At 59.7% G+C, this 21,027-nt stretch overlaps 6 protein-coding genes across 6 annotated transcripts; 3 read left to right on the forward strand and 3 right to left on the reverse strand.

Annotated features, from left to right (window-relative positions):
• Nucleotides 1-1,857: 1,857 nt before the first annotated feature.
• EHS24_005719 (uncharacterized protein) lies at nucleotides 1,858-5,953 on the forward strand (the record flags this gene model as incomplete). Its single annotated transcript, XM_028621206.1, has 4 exons — nucleotides 1,858-2,694; nucleotides 2,733-2,861; nucleotides 2,934-2,972; nucleotides 3,020-5,953. The coding sequence occupies 4 exons, from the start codon at nucleotides 1,858-1,860 to the stop codon at nucleotides 5,951-5,953; spliced, it is 3,939 nt and encodes a 1,312-aa protein (XP_028477658.1).
• Nucleotides 5,954-7,349: 1,396 nt separating this feature from the next.
• On the forward strand, nucleotides 7,350-8,669 carry EHS24_005720 (uncharacterized protein; the record flags this gene model as incomplete). The annotated part of the gene is made up of 6 exons (XM_028621207.1): nucleotides 7,350-7,414; nucleotides 7,581-7,798; nucleotides 7,855-7,893; nucleotides 7,969-8,076; nucleotides 8,134-8,287; nucleotides 8,345-8,669. 6 exons carry the CDS (start codon nucleotides 7,350-7,352, stop codon nucleotides 8,667-8,669), a joined length of 909 nt encoding a protein of 302 aa, XP_028477659.1.
• A 518-nt stretch (nucleotides 8,670-9,187) lies between these two features.
• Nucleotides 9,188-13,503, reverse strand: MDM1 (Intermediate filament protein; the record flags this gene model as incomplete). The annotated part of the gene is made up of 4 exons (XM_028621208.1): nucleotides 9,188-9,223; nucleotides 9,277-12,189; nucleotides 12,231-12,588; nucleotides 12,626-13,503. 4 exons carry the CDS (start codon nucleotides 13,501-13,503, stop codon nucleotides 9,188-9,190), a joined length of 4,185 nt encoding a protein of 1,394 aa, XP_028477660.1.
• A 474-nt stretch (nucleotides 13,504-13,977) lies between these two features.
• Nucleotides 13,978-15,467, reverse strand: PEX13 (Peroxisomal membrane protein PAS20; the record flags this gene model as incomplete). The annotated part of the gene is made up of 4 exons (XM_028621209.1): nucleotides 13,978-14,070; nucleotides 14,124-14,801; nucleotides 14,902-15,167; nucleotides 15,272-15,467. 4 exons carry the CDS (start codon nucleotides 15,465-15,467, stop codon nucleotides 13,978-13,980), a joined length of 1,233 nt encoding a protein of 410 aa, XP_028477661.1.
• A 273-nt stretch (nucleotides 15,468-15,740) lies between these two features.
• EHS24_005723 (uncharacterized protein) lies at nucleotides 15,741-17,289 on the forward strand (the record flags this gene model as incomplete). The annotated part of the gene is made up of 3 exons (XM_028621210.1): nucleotides 15,741-15,843; nucleotides 15,961-16,124; nucleotides 16,168-17,289. The coding sequence occupies 3 exons, from the start codon at nucleotides 15,741-15,743 to the stop codon at nucleotides 17,287-17,289; spliced, it is 1,389 nt and encodes a 462-aa protein (XP_028477662.1).
• Nucleotides 17,290-17,424: 135 nt separating this feature from the next.
• VPS35 (Vacuolar protein sorting-associated protein 35) lies at nucleotides 17,425-20,448 on the reverse strand (the record flags this gene model as incomplete). The annotated part of the gene is made up of 5 exons (XM_028621211.1): nucleotides 17,425-17,595; nucleotides 17,636-19,000; nucleotides 19,042-19,870; nucleotides 19,912-20,118; nucleotides 20,168-20,448. The coding sequence occupies 5 exons, from the start codon at nucleotides 20,446-20,448 to the stop codon at nucleotides 17,425-17,427; spliced, it is 2,853 nt and encodes a 950-aa protein (XP_028477663.1).
• Nucleotides 20,449-21,027: the final 579 nt, after the last annotated feature.

A 21,027-nucleotide genomic window follows, 5' to 3' on the forward strand; every position in this document is an offset into this window, starting at 1 on the left:
AACTGACATGCGGACATGCGCGCCACGCGACTGCGATCTGCACGGGCTGTTGAGTGCCGAACGCGTGTCGCAGGCCAAAACCAGCAACCTTCCCTGCCACCGCCACCGCCTTTTCGTTGCTTACCTGTACCCAGTTCCTCCGACGGCGACCGCCACTGCCCCTCAAAAGAGGGAAGGGATGCATGCAAGCTGTCCATAGCTTGGTGATCTGTGGACCTTTGGCAGAATGCAGAACATATGGAGACAGCACCTTGGACCCACGCGACAAGGTCAAAGCCAGCCTGTCCGACCTCCAACTGATAATACACTCCAAGCGATCCGGCGCTGGCACAAACTAGAAACTGGTGTGCTGTAGCGTGCCAAGGAGGTGACCAGCGGCAACAAGAGAACGAAACGCAGAGCAGTAGTGGACTGTGCGCAGGAGGCTGCAAGCGGAACCCGGTGCTTGACTGATCACTAAAGTGAATCAAACCGACCAGCACTAGCTGCTAGTATGCAGATGATGCACACACTAGTCCTCCGCACGGCGGGCATGAGTGATCACACTGACCACTGACCACAAGAGACACGAAGCACAGGTGCACATGCGCACATGCAAGCTGCAACAATCTAAATGTGTCGTCGATGCCTGTCCGCACTCGGGGCCTCCGTACAGGGTCCCGAGACAGGTCTGGTCCCTCTTGTCGACCCACCTCTCCGTGTCGGCCGTGTCATGTGCGCTCTGTGTACTGTGTACTGTGTCTCTGAGATCTCTCCGGATCTCCGGTCTCTCCGATCTCTTTCCCTGTGGCCTGTGGCCGTCCGAGTGGGAGCCAGGACGAAGCAAAGCACTGTACCACCTCTGCGTCCTCATCCGTCTCGCTGTGTCGCCCTTATCCTTGCCGGTACAGAGAGGTACAGAGGTACATGTATGCAGACAAGTATTCTTCCTGCGAGGGCGCATATCGCTGCTCTGCACGCTCTGCCTGGCTCGCGATCCCCCCACACCGGCCACACCAGCTACACTTGTGGAATGTGTCTGCGTTATCGAAAAGAGTCGCTCCAACGAGAAGGGGCAATCTCGTCGAGCAATCGATTGCGCCGTTGCTGTTTTGGGTGGTGGCTCCTTCTTTTGAACCCTCTGGCCCTCCCCCTTGGTGCCCTGCGTATGCATGTGCCCTGCCCGTGCACCCGTGGGCATCTTTGCCCTCCTGGCCTCTGGCAACACAGCCCCGGGGTGTGTCCTTTCTCTCCTGTCTCTCCGCCGCGCGCTAAGGAAACCTACCGCACCTGTGTACTGTGTGACTCTTGTGCGCCGGGGAGAGAGAGAGAGAGGGCGTGTGCATCGTCGATAATAAACCCACCCATATGCCCCCCCACACGCTAAACAGGCACCTACATACAAACCCTCCTCGGCCTCCTCCCCCCCGCTCTCTCTCGCGTCCACGCGGGTCACGTTTGTTGCTGGCGCTCACTGTCACCCCATCGCACACATTCGACACACCCTCGTCGACACCACCACCAACCACCTCTCGACGATCACCGTCTGCTGCAGCTTCTCGCACGTCGCTCCATTTCCCGTTAGCGTCGTTACAACCCCAATACGTAAGCACTCGATTCCTCCGTTCGCCGCTGCAAGCCACACATGCGCCTCGCTTCTGTGTTCCACCTCTCTCTCCCCCCATTTGCCGTCTCGATCTCGCTGCTTCTCGCGCTGACCACCCACACACCATCTCTAGCGACCTAGCCCCTCCCCCGCGTTTGCATCTACAACAGCACACCCTCCCACCGACCTACCACCCACACATACCCTCACGTAACCTGCCCCCTCCCCCTGCGCATCGCGCGTAACCACCTCTCCCACTGTTGGCCTTCGCCATGGCGGACGCGATGGTGGCGCTCCCACATGGAGCAACGCCCTTTGAGGCCCACCTATACACACTGCTGCAGTCATACGAGCAGCAACCCTCCCTCGCCTTCAAGCCCGCAGAGGACGCGGGCATGACCCCAGCCCAGATCGCTATCCAGCGCGCCATCGTCACCCTCGCCCAGCGCGTCGCGTCCACCCCCGCCGGTACCACTCCCATCGGATCGCAGATCCTCATGCCTCCCGCGCCCGTCCACACCCCGCCACCCCAGCTCGACTCTGGCGTCTGCCCCAGCTGCCAGCGTCCCACCGGTGTCCACATCCCCACGTCTCCATTCGCTTCTCTCGAACTCTCGTCTCCTCGCGTCAACAACGGCACCCCCGGCTGGGCAGGCGCCACCCACGGCGAGCCTGGTCTCTCGGCTGAAAAGGAACTGGAATTGCTCAAGGCTCAGGTTCAGGATATCGCGCGCGTGTGCAAGGCCGTCGCTACGGGCGACCTTACCCAAAAGATCATTGTGCCAGTCAGGGGACAGGCCATGACGGAACTCAAGGACATTATCAACTCTATGGTCGACCGCCTCAAGACATTCGCAACTGAAGTCGAGCGTGTCTCGCTCGAGGTAGGCACAGAGGGCAAGCTCGGTGGTCAGGCTGTCGTCGAGGACGTCGAGGGCACATGGCGTGAACTCACCAACGTCGTCAACCGTCTCGCTGCAAACCTTACCGACCAAGTCCGCAGCATTGCAAAGGTTACAAAGGCTGTCGCCCGTGGCGACCTCTCGGAAACGATTACCGTTGTCGCCAGTGGCGAAATCGCTGAACTTGCTACCACGGTCAATGGAATGGTGAGCAGCTTTTGATAGTGCCAGCTGACAAGCCCCAGGTCATGAGTCTACGATTGCTAGCAGACGAAGTCAGTCGTGTATCACTGGAAGTCGGATCTCAAGGAAAACTAGGCGGTCAAGCATACGTCCCAGACGTCGAAGGTGTATGGAAAGATCTAACCGTTAATGTGAGTTGCACCTGCTCTTCGTCATCAACTGACCCCCAGGTCAATCGAATGTGTCACTCCCTCACAACACAGGTGCGATCCATCGGTAGCGTCACGACGGCTGTCGCCAGAGTAAGTCCACCCCCTGTCTATCCTTCAGAACGCTAACGCCCCCACAGGGTGACCTATCCAAGACCATTGAAATCGAAGCCGAAGGCGAAATGGCAGTTCTAAAGGACACTGTCAATTCCATGGTCAAACAACTCACCACATTCGCTGGTGAAGTCACCCGTGTCGCGCTCGAGGTCGGAACGCAAGGTATTCTCGGCGGTCAAGCCGTCGTCGACGGTGTCGAGGGTGTGTGGGCCGACCTCACCACCAACGTCAACAAGATGGCCGGTAACCTTACGGAACAAGTGCGAGAGATTGCCGAAGTCACAAAGGCCGTCGCTCGCGGCAACCTCAACAAGACTGTCAATGCCGACGTCCAGGGCGAGATACTCGACCTCAAGATGACTGTCAACGACATGGTGGCTCAACTTACGGTCTTTGCGGCAGAAGTGACACGTGTGTCGCTTGAAGTCGGTACAGAAGGCAAACTCGGTGGTCAAGCTTTGGTTCCCAACGTCGAAGGCACTTGGAAGGTTCTCACGGACAACGTCAACCTCATGGCTCTCAACCTCACGACTCAGGTGCGCTCCGTCGCCGAAGTCACAACTGCTGTCGCTGCCGGTGACCTCTCCAAGAAGATCACCGTCGAGGCCTTTGGCGAGATTCTCCAGCTCAAGGACACTGTCAACGCCATGGTGGATTCGCTACGTTCATTCTCGTCCGAGGTCACGCGTGTCGCTCGTGAAGTCGGTACAGACGGCAGGCTAGGCGGTCAAGCGCGCGTACCCGGAGTTGCAGGAACGTGGAAGGACCTTACCGATTGTGTCAACGTCATGGCTGCCAACCTAACTGTCCAAGTGCGAACCATTGCCCACGCTACCACCGCTGTCGCGCGCGGCGACCTCACCCAAAAGGTCGTCGGTGTCACCGTCTCGGGAGAGATACTGGACCTTGTCAACACTATCAACAACATGATTGACCAGCTTGCCATCTTCGCCGCTGAAGTCACGCGTGTCGCCCGCGAGGTCGGTACCGAGGGCAAGCTGGGTGTGCAGGCCGAAGTCGAGAACATTGAGGGTACATGGCAGGAGATTACCTCCAACGTCAACACCATGGCCTCCAACCTCACATCCCAAGTGCGTGCGTTTGCCCAAATTTCGGCCGCTGCAACGGACGGAGACTTTACGCGTTTCATCACGGTCGAGGCGTCGGGTGAAATGGACTCTCTCAAGACCAAGATCAACCAGATGGTGTACAACCTTCGCGAGTCTATCGAAAAGAACACGAGCGCCAGACAGCAGGCCGAACTTGCCAACAGGTCAAAGTCCGAGTTCCTCGCCAACATGTCGCACGAGATCCGTACGCCCATGAACGGTATTATCGGCATGACAGTCCTCACCCTCGAGAGCGAGTTGACTCGCCAGCAGCGCGAAAACCTCATGATTGTGTCGTCGCTGGCGTCCTCGTTGCTCACCATTATCGACGACATACTCGACATTTCCAAGATTGAAGCCGGTCGCATGACCATGGAACAGATTCCCTTCTCGCTCCGCCTCGCCGTGTTTAGCGTTCTCAAGACCCTCTGTGTCAAGGCATCCCAGAACAAGCTCGACCTCATTTTCGACATTGACCCCTTCATTCCGGACCAGCTCATTGGCGACCCCCTCCGTCTGCGCCAGGTCATCACCAACCTCATTGGCAACGCCGTCAAGTTTACCACCGAAGGCCAGGTCGCACTCTCGTGTCGCGTCAAGGCGTCCAAGGACGACGAGGTGGAGCTCGAGTTCTGTGTCGCCGACACGGGTATTGGAATCAAGCAGGACAAGCTCGATGTCATCTTTGACACGTTTGCCCAGGCCGACGGCTCCACCACCCGCAAGTATGGTGGTACCGGTCTCGGATTGACCATTTCCAAGCGCCTGGTCAACCTCATGAACGGAAACCTCTGGGTCGAGTCCGAGTTTGGCGAGGGCTCGAGGTTCTATTTCACCATGACCGCCGAGACCACTTCGACGTCGCGCGAGGGTGTTGTGGAGCGTCTCTCGCCGTGGGCCGGCCGCTCGGTGCTGTTCATCGACACGCTTGGCGACGACACGGGAGTCTGCGAGATGCTCACCGATCTAAACCTCAATGTGACAGTCATCCACTCGGCCAACGCCGTGTGGGACCTCAAGCAGCACGAAGGCTTCCCGCACTTTGACACCATGATGGTCGACTCGCTCGCTGCGGCCGAAAAGATACGTACCATCGAGCACCTGCGTTACATCCCCATTGTCTTGCTAGCGCCCTCGACGCGTGCCCCAGGCCCCGACAACCCTTCGTTCATCGACCTCAACGAGTTCCGCCGCAAGCTGCTCGGTCTCCCGAGCCATGCCGAGCAGGTCCTCTCGCCCGTCCCCGTCAAGGACTGCCTCGACATGGGGATCAACACATACTACACGACGCCTCTCAACCTGCAAGAGCTGTCCAACGCCATTGTGCCCGCACTCGAGTCGCACCAGGTGCAGCCCGGAGACTCGGTCAAGGACACGGTGCTCAACATCCTGCTCGCCGAGGACAATGTCGTCAACCAAAAGCTGGCCGTCAAGCTCCTCGAGGTCGCCGGCCACAAGATCGAGGTCGCGGACAATGGCGAGATTGCCATTGACAAGTACAAGCGGCGACAGCTCGAGCGCAAGCCGTTCGACGTCATTCTCATGGACGTGTCCATGCCCGTCATGGGCGGTATGGAGGCGACGGGTCTGATCCGCGAGCACGAGGCCGTCTCGGGCATCCCGCCCACACCCATCATTGCACTGACTGCGCACGCCATGATCGGCGACAAGGAACGCTGTCTCGCAGCCGGCATGACGGCGTATGTCACCAAACCCCTGCGTCGCGGCGACCTCCTTGCGGCCATTGCAAAGGTCCTCACGACCAAGCCCAACCCGCCCGGACACAACTTCATGTCCGACTCGCAGATGGATGACACGGACCGCACACTCATCCTCGCGAGCCGGTAAGCCCCCGGTGTTCTATCTCTCTCTTTTCTCTCTCTCTCTCGTTTTTGGCAGTGTGGATTCCCCCCCCTGATAACCCGCGACTGGGGTGACCAGTAATTGCTACTGTAGTCGTGCTGTACGGATTGTAGCTTATGCATCACGGCTGACCGTGACCGTGACCTCTAGTGATCCTCGTGCAGTATCGGGGCCGATATCGGTTGCATTTGCTGTGCGCTGGTGGCGGCTGGTGGTCATGAGGCCATGCCGCCATGAGGTGTTTTTGTCAATGGATGTGTCTCGGTTTCTGAGTTTTCAATTGGTGGTTTGACGGGTTTCCCGCCGTTCGTCGCCGCACAACTCGACCGCCGAGCACAGCAAATGCGACGCTATCGTGACACTCTCGTTAAGCGATGGAGGGGAGAGGCCGTCGCTAGTGGGTGCGGCGCGGTGTGTGCGTGATACCAGTGTGGTGCTCTTCGGTGCTCTTAGCGATGTCCCCCAGAAAATTCAACTGCTTGCGAGACCTTCCCTGGGTTCGGTGTCTTTGCCAGATCTGTTGATATTGAAACAGCCCAACCTGCACGCGCGCTCGCGTGTCGTCCGAGCGGTGGCAGTGCGCGCTACAGAGGTAGCGAGGCAGTGCCATTCCACGGGGTCGTCGGCGTGCAACCGCCGAGCCTGCGGCGAGGGTCATGACCCGTCGGGTTTCCCAGTCGTCGGCGTCGGACCATGGCGGCGCGGCGTCGCTGCAGCGTCACGTGACACCGCTGCTCACCATGCTCACTCGGGCCGCTCCGGCACGCCGCTCATAGACGGTCTACATCCCTCCACTCCGCATTTCTACCCACCGCGCCGCGCACCGACCTGGCATCCCCACTCCGCAAACGGCCAGAGCACCCTCCAGCTGCACTGCAACGTGCTTCGCGTGCAGCGGTACAATGTGCCACCGTCGCCGCATCGCCGACGGCCTCGCGATAGAACGACCTGCGCTTTGTCCGTGTGTGCGCAAGTTGCCGTTTGCTGGGCAGGGCTGAATGGCCGTCTCGGGAAACCCGTGCGGGGTTTCCGCCTCTTGACAGTGGTGTGAGCCCTGTTCCGCCGGCAAGCCCCCGAGCAACTGCACCCCCATGGCACCACCGGCGCATTTCTCCATAAGAACAACGAGGAGAGCAAGCAGCAAAAGCATCCCCATTCCACCTCCTCTCTCTCAGAAACACGCACTCTAGCAACAGCAAGACAACTGGTCCCAACGGCAGTACTCTTTTCGACCTCGCGCGTGACCCTCCTTCTCGCGTCTCTTCTGCCTTCCCCGTACCCTTTCGCTTCCTCCTCCACACCCTTCAAATCCGGCCCCACGCGGCGCCCCTGTATTTACACCCACCTCTGTACACATTAGCCAAGCAATCAACCAGCAAACATGGGTAGAAGCGACAACCCGGACTGTCTCCTCGACCCCGCGACCATCGATGCTGCGACGGACACGTAAGTTTCATGCCCGTGTACTCTGCCCGGACGTGTCCGGTGGATCGGCGGCCGCTGCCACAGAGTGGGTGGTACCGCCAGTGCCAACCCAGACCTGCCAGGTCGCCGTGCCCGAGACGTGTGACCTGCCTGCACTCAAGACACCACGCTGATCTCTCGCTCGCAGCTGTAACCCCCTCCGCTACATCCCCAGCATCGCGCTCAATGCCACCGGTGTTGCCCTGTACGGCACCGCCGCGGCGATCACCATCTACTACCAGATCCGCTACCGCAAACTGGGTCTGTGGTTCATGGTGCTCCCCATCTCGGTCGCGTGTGAGGCGATCGGCCTGGCGCTGCGTATCTGGCTCAGGACCAACGTCCACAGTCTCGGTGGCTACATCGGTACGTTGTTTGCAGCAGGTTGCAGTATGGAGTGGCGGGACTGACCGGCTTCAAAGTCACCAACATGTTCGTCATCCTGAGTCCTTGTGGTCTTCGTGAGTACGACAAGGGTTGCGACACCTTGGCTGCGCAGTGCAACCTTATCTTATCCGCATACTAACACCCTACAGTCGCGGCCGACTATGTGCTCCTGGGCCGTCTTGTCCGCTGGCTCAACGCCGACAGGTACCTTTTCATCAGGCCTGAAAAGGTCAGCACCATCTTTATCATTTCCGATGGTGAGTGACGCAACACGGTTGCGAATGAATACACAGACACACAGCTGACATTGCCAGTCGTCACTTTCCTCATCCAGGCCACTGGCGGCGGTATGTCGGCCATGGCCTCCATGGCCAAGATCGGACCCAAGATCTTCCTCGTCGGTCTGGCAGCCCAGCTCGGCAGCTTTATCCTGTTCACCTTTATGTGGCTCGTCTTCCTCATCAGGGCGTAAGTCTTCTCACACACCCCTACCCTCCTGTTTGTTCCCTTCTCACCCGTCTCCAGTCGCCGCGACACTGTCGTCTGGAACCACCCTGGCTGGAAGGGCCTCTACTTTGCGCTCGGCTGGACGTGTATCTTCTTCATCGTCCGTTCGTGCTTCCGTGTCGTCGAGCTGTCGCAGGGCTACGTCGGCTACCTGGCCACGCACGAGGCCTTCGTGTTCGGCCTCGACACTATCCCCCTCTGGATCGGCCTCGTCGTCTACTGCTGGTACTGGCCACCCAAGATCCTCACCGCCGAGACGGCCATTCCCAAGGTGACGCACGACTACCAGATGAACGGCCCCGACTCGCCGGGCCGCGTCCACAACCTGGACGACAAGTATTAGAGGTTGTAACGCCAGTAAACCAGCTTCAACGAGGCCCGCTGCCGTCGATCTTGATCTTGATCCCTCGCTTTGTCATCAAAACCACCAACCCAACCCACCATCCCTTCATATCCAGCCCCCGGGCTTTCAATGCCCGCAACGCCACAACAGTGTTGTCGCCCTGTATTTTATCCCTCCATAGAGTTTGACTTGTCAGTAGAATGATGTCGTGCTGTTAGTAGAATGATCTCCTGCATAGATGAAGTTGAATGAACCGTCGCCCCAGTAGCGTTGCATAACCATGACCTGATGTTGCAACGGGCACCATGAAAGACAATGGACAGACAAGCATAAAGTTGGGTACCCAAAGGATAATGGACAGAGAGCAAGAATCAAGGTGTGCCAAGTCGTTGCCCCAGTTGCAGAATTATAATAAACGACGTCGCAAAGTGTACCAAAAAAGAGACAATGGACAACAAAGGTGTACTGAAGAGAAGGCCTATCGCCAAATGGATCATAGATGTGCGCCAGTGTCGTCATTACTTGGCTGGGGGCGGAAACAGCGCGCCAAAGATCTGCTCTTGTCAGCCCCACACCACCCGTACAACTGGCCCATTGGCCCACTCACCTCGTCCATGACGCTCAGCACGAGATGCTGGTTCATCTTGGTATCCTGCAGTGCGCCAAACACGCGCTGGGCCGCACGCCGCGCGTTGCCCCGCCCAATCATGTTGGCCGCGACATCCGGCATGAGCAGCGCGAGCTTGCGGCTGGCGCCCACGCGCGTCTCGTGCTTTTCCTGCTCGGTGCGCGGGGTCGAGGGCGGACGACGCACACCCCCAGGCCACATTGTATCTTGAAAGACGCGCAGGACCTTGTCCACGCCGTGTTCAGACGAATAGGTACGGAACGTGTCGCGCGCCTTGCGCTCGATCGTGCCTCCCAGGACCTGCTGCAGGATGAGAACGATGGCTTGGCGGCGCAGCCAGTTGTTCTCCTTGAGGTCAAAGAGCTCAATGAAGAGGTCACAGATGGGCGCTGTAAAGCTCCCAGCTGCCGATTCGCCATCCAGTGGTTGTAAGAGCTGGGTACCGCCGACACCAATGGCCGGGGCCATGTTGCCAGCGATCAAAGTACTGGACGCAATGGATGGGAGGGGCGCGGTCATGCTTGACGGTGACTGCCACCACGGTCCACCTCTGAGAGCGCTGGGCATCACTTCAGTGACGGCTCCGATACCGCCCGCAACCTCATAGATCTGCCGCTGGAGAGACTGGCTCATGAGGTCGAACATGGACGGAACCAGGGCCTCGTCCAGCGAGCTCGTGACGGTCTTGTAGAGCGTCTTGACGAGGTGGGTGGGCAACGCCGCCAAAGATCCCGTGGAGGTCGAGAGATCGGAAGTAACAGCGCCGGAAGACTGTGAGAGGAAGTTGCGAACCAAGAGCGAGTCGCAGAGCGGTCCGCACGCAATGATCGACTGGAGGTACTTTTCCAGCCCGGCACGGCGCGACTCTACAAACGAGGCAGACAGACTCGGCACGAGACGCTTGCCGGGAATCTCCTTCATCTTGGTGCGCACAGCCTCCACAAAGGCAATGTTGTTGGACGTGGCCGCCACTTCGCGGATCGCGCGGTCCAACTCCCAAAACTCGTTGTATCGGTGTGTGACAATCCACGAGAGGCGCGTGCGCCCGTCGGGCTCCACTTGGCGAATCTCGACATTGTACCGCACGACTTGGCGGCCTTCGTCGTCGGCCAAGGACGTGCGTGGAATGTCCACCTTTGTGCGACCGGGAACGAGACGGTTCTCCTCTTCTTGCTGCTCATACTGGCGCTTCTGGAATTCCGCAGTTCGCACTTCGCGCTGCAGACTGGAGCGGGAACGTTGGAGCAACTTGAGCTCATTGTCGTTGCCTGTCAACTCGGCCTGTCGAATGAGCTGGCCGAGGAGCGCGTCTTGCTGGGTGAGCTCGGTGATTTTGTTGCCGAGCCGGCCAATCTCAATCGAAATTTGCATATCACCAGGTGCAGCTTGATGGACACCGCCGGCACCGCCATCGCCTTCCTCGTCGACCTCGGGAACATCGGGAACGCCCCCCAGCACATCATCGTCCTCGTCTGCAAAGATGCTCTTTGTGGGACGTGCAGACGAAGTGGCCATGTCGACACTGCCAAGACGTACTCGCCGGGCGCCACGGACGGCTCGCGCGTCAAACTGTGACACGCGACGGACGGGACTGGGAGCGGTGGACGAGCCCATGAGCGACTGGAGGTCCTCGGCAGAACGCGAGGTCAGCTTGTTGCCGGCGAGTGGGTGGCGATCGGGGCGAACAAGCTCGACGGAAGCGCTCAGAGGGTCTACCTCGGGTGGAGTTGGGGTGCCCTTGAGCAACCTTGCGTTTGGGAGGTGGTCGTGGCTGGACGACCGCAAGAGGTCCTGGCTAGATTTGGCACGCATGAGGTCCTGGCTCGACGCGCCGCGCCGCAAGTCTTGACTAGACGACATGTCTTCGTTGGCGATAATCTCATTCAACGCTGCCTGGATCTCCTCCATGCGCTGCGCCTCCAGGAGGGCAGCCTCGTCCTCTTCTTCGTCTTCAAACAGTCGGTCACGTTCTTCTGATCCACCAAGGTCGTCGCCGCCCATGAGAAAGTCAAAGTGCATGGACCTGCGGTTCCCGGCCGCCGCTGAAGAAGAAGAAGGAAGCTGAGGCGGTGTCGAGGTGGTCGTTATTGTCGGGGTCGTCATTGCGCGCGGGGAGCCACCGTTGGAAGCGCCAGAGTGCATCGACTCGGGGGTCACCTTGCGCATGGGAGGGTTCATATCGGTCGTCACTGCCGTCGTCGCGCTGGCTGACAATGGTGCAAAGCTGCCGTTGACAAGATACGGGCGACGGGGCATCGAAGGGTTGTCAGACAAGCGCCGCACTGGAGCGGCTGAAGGAGCGAGCTTTGCAACCGAGGGGCTCGGAGGCGGCGAGTATGACACTGAGCGCATCGCAGGGCGCACCTTGGGCGCGGCATTCTTCAAGTCTGCAAGCGCCTTGAGGTACAGCTCGCTCTGCTGAAACTCTGCCCAGTCCTCCTCCTCCATCTGGTCATACACCTCCTTTTGGGCACGGTAGACTGCCTTTTTGGCGCGGATCACGTCCTGAGGGCTGAGCGGTCCAACGTGAGTTGCAGTGTACGAGATGTCAGCCACGAGCTTGGGGGAGATGACAATCTTGGGAGTCGAGTTGACAAAGTAGGCATTGTTGAGAAAGGCAGTGTCGTCACCAATGGTCGCGTCGTTGGCTCCCGGACGCGAGTCGGGGCCTTCGACATTCTCCAGGGCAAGCATTTGGCCCGAAGCTTCGAGGGGGTCCTTGAATCCTTCAATCAGGAGCCAGAACTGAACCAAGTGTGACCGCCCGCGACGTTCCATGTACTCGAGCCAGTAGGCGAGGGAAGACGGGTCGGAGAGGATCGTGTACAGGTTGGCAGAAACCATTCTGATGACAGTGGGCGAGTCGGTGGCCGGTGAGGAGCCGCGCGGGGACTGGGGCATCAGTTGACAATGGCGGGAAGCGCACAACTCACCGAGCCACCAGACAGTGCGACAATACGCCTATCAATGTGGGTCCTAGCCCGCTCAAGGCGGCGGATATACCTGTCTGCACGCCTCAACGCCTGGTCACCTTGAGCGTCTGTTATGGTAGCCGCAATCTTTTGTGCAGCGCGAGCAGACCGCAGTTCACGGTTCAGGTCGGCTCGTAAACGACGCGCCTCGCCCAGTGTCTTGAGCTTGGGGATAGACCTCATAAACTCGTCAAACTGTTTGGTCGTAGAGTGCACAGTGATGGTCGAGGCACCTTGCTGCTTGCGGATACGTGACGGGGAAGGCGTGCCCGCAGCCGGCACGGCAGACAGCGCAGACAAGACTCTGTTGACTTGTTTTCTGGACGGGTTAGATTCCAGTCGCGAAAGTTACCCACCTCCTGTACAGGTACTTTCCACCCTGCTCATCAATCTGGCGATTCCAAAAGTCGCTATCGCAGAGCATGTTGAACACGGGCACGAGGATTGCGCCGAGGACAATTTCCCGGACGAGGATGGACACCACCTCGGATTGCTCGTGCGGCGGCATGACATCGGCGATGATCCGCTCGACAATCACACGCAGGTGTGCTTCGACAGAGGGAATGTTGGCCTCGGCACTGACTTGAATCTGGGGTGCGAGGGCCGGGTGTGCCTTGTCGGAAAGGGGGAGGGGGAGCGAGGCAGTGGTCTTGCTGCCGACAGGGGCGGCTAAGTGCTCAATCGTCTTGTAGTGCTGCAAATGGTCGGTGACAATAGGCAGCACGCGTGAGACAACGAGCGATGGCCAGTCCACCACCTCGACGCGGTGAGCGACGGCCGTCAACGCTATGCGCACATTGCGCTCGATGGCGTCCGGGAATGCGCGACTGGGCGAGATACGCACGTACCACGGCAGGATGAACGAGCCGCGGATAAGTGTCAGAAGTTTGTCCAGTCGTGTAGAGACGTTATCCGTCGCCAAACCATGGACGGGCTCAAAGATTTGGTCGTCGCTGTCCTCGGCGGCAAAAGCGGCAACGTGAGCTGGCCACTCTGGTGTCGATGCGAACGCCAGTGGACGAGTTGCGGCGCGTTGTCGATCGACAAAGGAAAGCGGTGGGCTACGCCTGTCGGCTTGTGTAACAGTCGTAATGACTATAGCCACGCCGGCCACCACTGCAGCACAAAGGAAGAGTGGAAAGAGGAGCGTCTGGAGAATGAGCCGCCGGAAGACCAGTGCGAGAATTAGCGCGACCGCGCCGCCGGCCAGGCGCAGGCGAGGAGACGTGCGCATGGCCGTTTCTTTGTTGGCGAGCAAAGAGGTGACGAGGGAGAAAAGGTGCCCTCGTCACCCCGTTTTCAGAGGCGGGGAGAGGTGTTGTAGGGGAGGCGAAGGTGGGATGCAGTCGGAAAGTGGAGAGGGTGACTGAGGGAGAGTGATGCTGAAGCCGTAACAGTGGCTGGCGACGCCATTCCAACACGCGTCACGGCCGCCACCGAGCCAAAGTCACGGTCGGGCCCCGCACTTTTCCTCAAATTCATCCTGATTGTCCTGACGTCCATCTCCAGGCCCGCTGTTGGCGCCGCTTCCAACTCAACTGGGACGACTAAAAACACCTGTGACATGGTATCGTGATTACAGTCTACGCCATGAACACCCCATGACTGCACAACTCCGGTACTCCTCGCTCTAGCCAAACGTGCCTCCCTCATCCGTCTGTATCTACCGCCGCTGCTCTGGTCTGACTACACTTTCGCTGCAAAGTCGTTACACGGGGATGGCGCCGGGAGACATGGGCATCGGCGTCATTGGCTGTCCTGGCACGCCGCCGGGCACGTCGCGCTTCTTAATGACCTCGACCTGTCGCGTCAGCTACTGTCATACCCAAACAGCCCGGTTAAACTGTTGCTCACGTAGTTGCCTGGGAACCAGCCCATACGGCCATCGCGCGTCCGTCCGCGCCACCAGCCCATGTCACCGGCCTGGCCCTGCTGGCCCTCACGCTGCTCGAGGACAGCGACAATCTCGTCGGGCTGGAGTCCAAGCTCCCACTCCTCAGAGGGGCGGAACTCCCAGCGGGCACGGGCAAAGGTGAGCTTGCTGGGGTCGATCATGCCGTTGGCGTCCATGATCTGGCCGTTGGCCGCGGCCTGCTGTTGCTGGTTGGCAATGAGCAGCTTGACCAGCCTGCTCATGAGGTAGGGGAGTCCAACGGCGCTCAAGAGGAAGAGAATAAGGGGCTTGGCGCTTGGGCGAGGAGCAGCCGCACCGGGCATACCGCCACCGGCCAGTGCGGCAGACCACTCGTTGGCCCAGCCTTCGGTGTTGGGGGGGTTCTTCTTCCCCCGCAGCCAGTTGATGATGCGGCGGCCGAGTCGGAGGATTGAAAAGACACCCAGCACTTGGCCCAGATATGTCTTGAGGCTGCCGAGCTGGTCTGCGACACCGACCATGGCGAAGAAACTCGAGTGGGTTGCCATGTATGTGCTCTCGACAAGCTGTGCGAGCGAAGTGAACGCTGTCACGAGAGACTCGATAATGGCAAACGCAGGTGCAGTGCTCTGCTGCATGGAAGAGGTCAAGTTGGGCATCTGGGTGAAAATGTCAGCGTCGTGCGCTCGCACACAGGTTCTGTGTGTGTGTCTGATGGCAACTGCCATCGCACTGCCAACATTGCGACTCAACACTCACCTCGCCGGGGACACCCATGCCACCAACACCGTAGCCTCCCATGCCGCCGTAGCCTCCCATGCCGCCGCCATACGAGCCATAGCCGCCGTAGCCGCTCATGCCTCCCAGACCGCCCATTCCTCCCATACCGCCGTATCCGCCGTACCCGCCCATCCGGGACATGGGGCTAGAGTACGAGCTGTACCCTCCCATACCGTAGGGCGTCATGCCGTAGGATGATGTTGCTCCGTAACGCGAGCCGTAAGCTGATGACGCTCCGTAAGCGCCTGTACAGGAGAGAGCCCGTGTCAGCGACCAAGAACAAGATAAAGAGAGAGTGACAAGTGGGCAAAAGTGTGAGCCACCTGGACCCATGGGGCCTAATACGCACCAGATGCCGGGACGACGGATCCGTCAGTGCCGAGGCCGGCAGGGCGGTCAGGGAGACGCGGGGCGACGGACGAAGAGGACGCAGCGACCGCGTCAAACCCAGAGGCGAGTGCTGGCGCGGCGGTGGTTGGTGGGATGGATGCCTCTGCTGCTGTTTTTGTCTCCCAGGGTTTTGGCCTGGGTGGGAGAGAGGACATTTGATGTTGGGACGGGGGTGTAGTTGATGAGAGAGAGATGCGGAGGAGCAAGGATGGAAAGAGGTCTGGCGGCGGTGACAGAATGCCGAAGACCATATGTGGCCCCCCAGTGTCTTCCGGTAATAGTCCCGCCGGTGAGAGACGGAGCGGCCACTGGGCGGCCGAGAGCGAGAACATGCCACTTGCCGCATCACCGTTTCGTCGTCACTGCTCTCTGCAGCTTTCCCTCCCCCATCGGGCCGCCCATCCACCCCCATCAACGACTCTGGCACGATGGCCGTCGCCGCCATCAACGACCCCTTCCCAGCAGGGGAGCCAAGCTCACGACTACACGTCGTGCGCAAACCGTCCATTCGCGTGCGGCAGGCCGTGCGTGGTGAGTATCCATCCCCAAGACCGTATGAAGATTGACGGCGATGGCCGATGACCCTTGCTCCATCCGGGGCTTGCTCGTCTCCCAACGTCAACAAGTGCTGTACTGACACTGTCATAGACAACAATGTGCCCCTCCTCCAGCGTCTCCAGCACCGTTTCGACCTCCGGAACACGGACCGCATGCGGCTCACCAGCCTCGCATGGGCAGCCATCGAGGGCAACCTAGAAGTGTTTGAGTGGCTCCTCCTTGACTATGGCCATGACGACCAGGAGCTCAGCAGGGTGAGTTGCGGGGTTCCCTCGAGCATGCAACTGACAAGTACAGGACGCAGAGCACAATACCATCTTCCACCTGCTTGCTGCGGCGCCTGCACCGCCCTCCATCTCGCCTGCTGCCCACCTCCTCACCTCGTCTCCCGAGTTCCCGCCTCGACCACCCACGAGGGTGCCCGACGACATGGTGGATATCTGTCTCCGGATGACAGAGGTGTACTACACGCTCTTTCCCTTTTTGATCGACTGGAGCAACACGGACGGCAAGACGGCACTCCACTATGCCGCGCAAGCCGACAACGCAATGTTCATTGCGACGTTGTGCGACTTTGGCGCCGACGTGGACCTGGCGGATTTGCAGGGCAACACACCTTTGCACTATGCCAGCGCATGGGGTAACATTGCCTGTGCGCGTGTCCTGCTTGAACGCGGCGCGACAATCAGCCTACGAAACTTTGAAGGGTTCACGTCGGTCGATTTTTCATATTCGAACCAAATGCGCGCGGCGCTGGACGCTATCGCGCGCGAAGTGCTGGAGAACCGCCGTGCGAGGAGAAAGGAGGAACGCGCAAGGGAGAAAGAAGAGCGCGAGAGGGAAAGGCAAGAGCGTGAGCAGCTCGAGCGCTGGGACGATGGTTCCTCGCTGTCGGGCGCGAGCGCCGTCGGTGCCGCGTTCCGACACCGTTCAGGATCGCAGTCCAGTTCGGCGAGCCGTCTCTCCGCACACAGCAGCAGCGCGCACTCTGCCCACCCGGACTACAGCAGGGGGGACGAGTATCGGCCACCCATGCCCCCTCTCCCGCCAGATGTGCTTCAGGCTGCCGCTGCCGCCACCAATGCGCGCAACGAGAGGCGCGAAAGGGGCTCGTTTGCCTCGCGGCCTGGTAGCCCCACACCCATGGCCAACAGGACCAACACCGACGCAGTGCCCACGCTCACCCTGTCACCCATCCCGACCCCGACACCGACTCCTAGCCGTAACCACCGCTCCAATCCGCCCACGCCGTTGCGCTTGCCAGCCATCAACCCAGCGGCCGGCGGACAGGGGACTTACACCCCTAGCTCCACTGCCTCGTCGCCGAACCCGTTCACTCGCGATGGCGCCATACCAATGCGTAGGGGCGCGTCAAACCAGTCCCAGCAGTCGCAATCGCACCTCACCCACGCCCTCTAGACCGTTAGAATACATTTCTCTCACTCTGTACACACACACACACGTTGTCGTCATGTAGAATCGCATGTTCTATTACAAAAATTGGAGAGAAGAGAAATAAGAAAATCCGCCCCAGGACCGAGTCTCCGCTACTGTTTACTGCGACATGCCCATCTTGAGGGAGCCGCCGACGACGTCGACAGCGCTCCAGTCTACAGGTTTGCCGCGCTCGCCGTCCTCGCCCTCTTCGCCCTCCTCCTCGTCGCTGCCCCGTCCGGCGTGTTGCCTCTGCTTGCTCTGGATGTAACGGAGCGTGTTCTTAAAGTGCTGTTTTGTTAGCTCCATGCGGCCTCAAGCGGTAGCTTACCTTGACAATCATGTCGGGCGTGTTGACACCGTCAACCAGGCCGGGCGGGCTGGCAGACGACGGGTGCACGTCGGTGCTGTGCACGGAATCAATGTTGGATGTGATGAGCTCGACCAGGCTGTTGATGTACTTGGGCGTGACGGCCTCGACACCTTGCTCAAAGTAATAAAGGTAACGGTCCAGCGCGTCCACATACAGCTGGACCGAAGTGAGCTCGTCGATGCAGCCCGTGGCGATGCGGAGCGACTTTTGGAGACACTCGAGCACGCGTTTGCCGTCCCTGAGAGGCGGCTTGGTGCGGGGTTCGCGGCCGGCCTCGTCGCCCTGCCACCACATGTGCGATGCGTACAGCACCGCTGTGGCCTGGTGGCTCTTCTTGAGGAGCTTGGAGCCGTGCAGCGCCGCCTTTGTGATGAGCGTGTCATAGTTGTCAGGACCAAACACGCGCGAAGCCTGGAGCGTGCTAATGATACCCGTAATAGCCTGGAGCTGAGCCCGAGACTCGGAGATGGACTCTTCGTAAATGACAAAGGCCTGGACGAAGAACTCGTACGTGAGCTCTTCGAGACCACAGTCGTCGGCGACCTGAGCGGCCAGGAGGAAGAGTCGCAGACACGTCTCGGGCGCCTCGACCTTGTTGTACAGGATAGAGATTAGGCGATGGATAAACTTGAACAGCGATGACACGCGAGTCTCCCAGTCCTTCTCCTCGGCCTGGCGCGCGCGGAACCTCCGCGCCAGCTGGATGCTGCTGGCGATGAGGGGCGGGAACGTCCAGCGTATCCTCTCGCCACCGTCGGCAAAGATGCGGTTGGCAGTCTGCAACAGGTCGTTTTGCGTGGCAAGGTCTTCGGAGCGGAAGAGGTGCACCATGCGCGCAACCCATCCTTGTTCCTCGGCCATCTCACGCAGGTCGACAGGCTGCCTGCGTGCCGCGGGACCCTGGGCGCCGGTAGCGTCCTTTTGGTCGCGGATGAGCACCGCGCAAAGGCCAAGAACACCCTCGACGTCGACCGTAGTTTCGATCAGAGTGTTGTTCTTGAGAACCGACGACACGACGGCGTGGCCAATAGCTGCACGGGTCGTGTACGGCTGAGCAGCCAGCAGAGGGGTGTACGACGGAATCGCAAGAAGGGTGAGGACCGAGAGGTACGACTGGATGGGGGCGAGCAGCAGCGCCAGAAGGTTGGCAGTCGTCTGCGGCGCATGCAAGTCCTGGCTCTGCTGGAACTCGTGCACCTTGGAGGTGGCGTACGAAAGGATCTGGTCAATGTACTCGAGGCGGTCCGGGTAGCAGCTGAGCGACAGGTTGGCGAGCGACACAAAGAGTGCGGTAATGTCCTGAATGGAAAGGTCTGGGCGAGCCTGAAATGTTGTCAGCTGGGACCAGGTCGACTGCAGCTCACCTTGATAAGCTCGACAATCTGCTGCCAGAACACCTCGAAAAGGCGGGCGTCCTCGGGGATGCCACGAAACGTCTTAGGCTTGGGCAACACCGCAGCCTCCTCCTTGGGCTGCTCCTCGGGATCCTTGGGCTCCTCAGCCGTCTCTCCCTCTTCCCCCTTCTTCTTCTCCTCGTCGCCAGTCTCGGCACTGCCATTCTCCTTGGCCTCTTCCTTGACCTCCTCCTTGGCCTCGTCGTCCTTGCCGGCCCACTCGTCGGCCTCGGCGGGACGGGGCGATTGGGGCTTGCCACCATCAATGCTCTGGCGAACGTGCTGGTCGCGCGCGCCCTTCACCTTGTCGGCAAGCCTGCGAGCAGCCTCCTCCTCGCCGCGCTTCTTCTCATCTGGGTCCTCATTCTCAGCCTCGCGAGCCGCATACGCCGCCAGACGGTCAATGAGCGAAATGACAATGTTCTTGACGTTGACACGCGGGTGCAGCTGGGCAGTGGCAGAGAGGAACGGTGTGAGGGTGTGCAGGTGGAACTCGTCGGTGAACACCTGGATGACGACCTCCATGAGGTACTCTTGGGCAATCACGTCCTTGCAGTTGACGACCTGCTCCAGGATGGCAGGGAGTATCGTCTTCGAGTACATGTCGACGTCGACACCCTCGAGCTGCGACAGGCGCACGAGGTTGGTACCGACCAGGATGCGCAGGTCCCGGCGCTCGGTCTCGCGCTTCTCACGTTCGCGCGAGTGGCCCTGGTGCTGAAGACGCACCCAGAGCTTGTTCATCTCGATAAAGTTGGTGAGCACAAAGCCGATAGAGTCTGGCAGGTTGCCACTGGGTCTGTCTGTTAGCTAACGGACCGCTTCTGCGAGCAAACATACCCATCCTCAATGCCGACAGGAAGGAAATCGCGAGTCTGGCCAGAAAGGTAGTGGCGGAGGAACAGGCCGCGAGTAGGATGCTGAACACCGCGCGACATCTCGAGCATGTCCTTCATGATCTCCCGTACGGGGGCATCCGGGATCGACATGTACACGGATCCGACAGTAATCATGAGGTAGAGGCGGGGCACAATGTTGCCGGCATATCTGTTTCGTTAGGGGCATGTCCAGCCGACTGGATCTACCATCTACTCACTGGACAAGCTCATACAGGTCTGCGAGGTGGTGCTTGCCCTCGACATGAGCCTCGTACAGGTACGTGCTGAGATGGCGAAGCGAGTCAAACACCGACATGTAAAGCTCGTAGTATTGTTTGGGCGAGAGGGACGATGTACGCAGCTCGGACAGCATGGTCGACGCGGCCTTGAGCGCCTCCATGATCTCTTCGGCCTCGAGACACCGCTTGAGCTGGACTGTCTGGACCTTGACAACATTGAGCGCGTCGGCGAGGATCTTGGGGTCATCCTGGACCGACATGCTGGGCGAAAGGGGGTGAACGTGGGTTCACGTGTGGGGGGGTAGATTGGGTTGGAAGGTGGACAGTGAATGCACTGCTCTCAGTAGTGATCAGCCAGCGTCTCTGTCTCCGCTGCACAGACGATGACGCCGCGGTGGGCCGGTGCACGCGGTTGATACGTTTGGGCCCGGTGGCGGCAGAGAGTGATAGTAATGACACCTCATAAGTGGCAATTCCCCGTTGATCTCATACGTAATCGGCAAGTGCTGCGGGGGTAGCCGGGGGGGATGTTTTGCCCTGCGCAGCCGGCATCGCATCTCACCGCGAGAGATTCTGGATTCTCTTGGCTTTCTACTTGCCCCCCCTTACTTTTGCCAAGACCTCCACGACCACTTGTCTCTGCTCAGAATACCTGCCAGTAGACGGCCAAGCATCAACAACGTGCGAGTCCACGGATCCACGGATTTCTCCTCCAAACAGCCTTGTCCACCGGCACTTTGTTAGCGCCGACAGCACGCTCCACACCCACTATCGCTCGGCCTGACAGCTTACGAATGGTCACCCCACTCGGTCGTACCCTCATCCAGATCGTTGCGTGC

Source organism: Apiotrichum porosum (genome assembly GCF_003942205.1).
Source record: "Apiotrichum porosum strain DSM 27194 chromosome Unknown scaffold_3, whole genome shotgun sequence".
Classification (NCBI taxonomy): domain Eukaryota; kingdom Fungi; phylum Basidiomycota; class Tremellomycetes; order Trichosporonales; family Trichosporonaceae; genus Apiotrichum; species Apiotrichum porosum.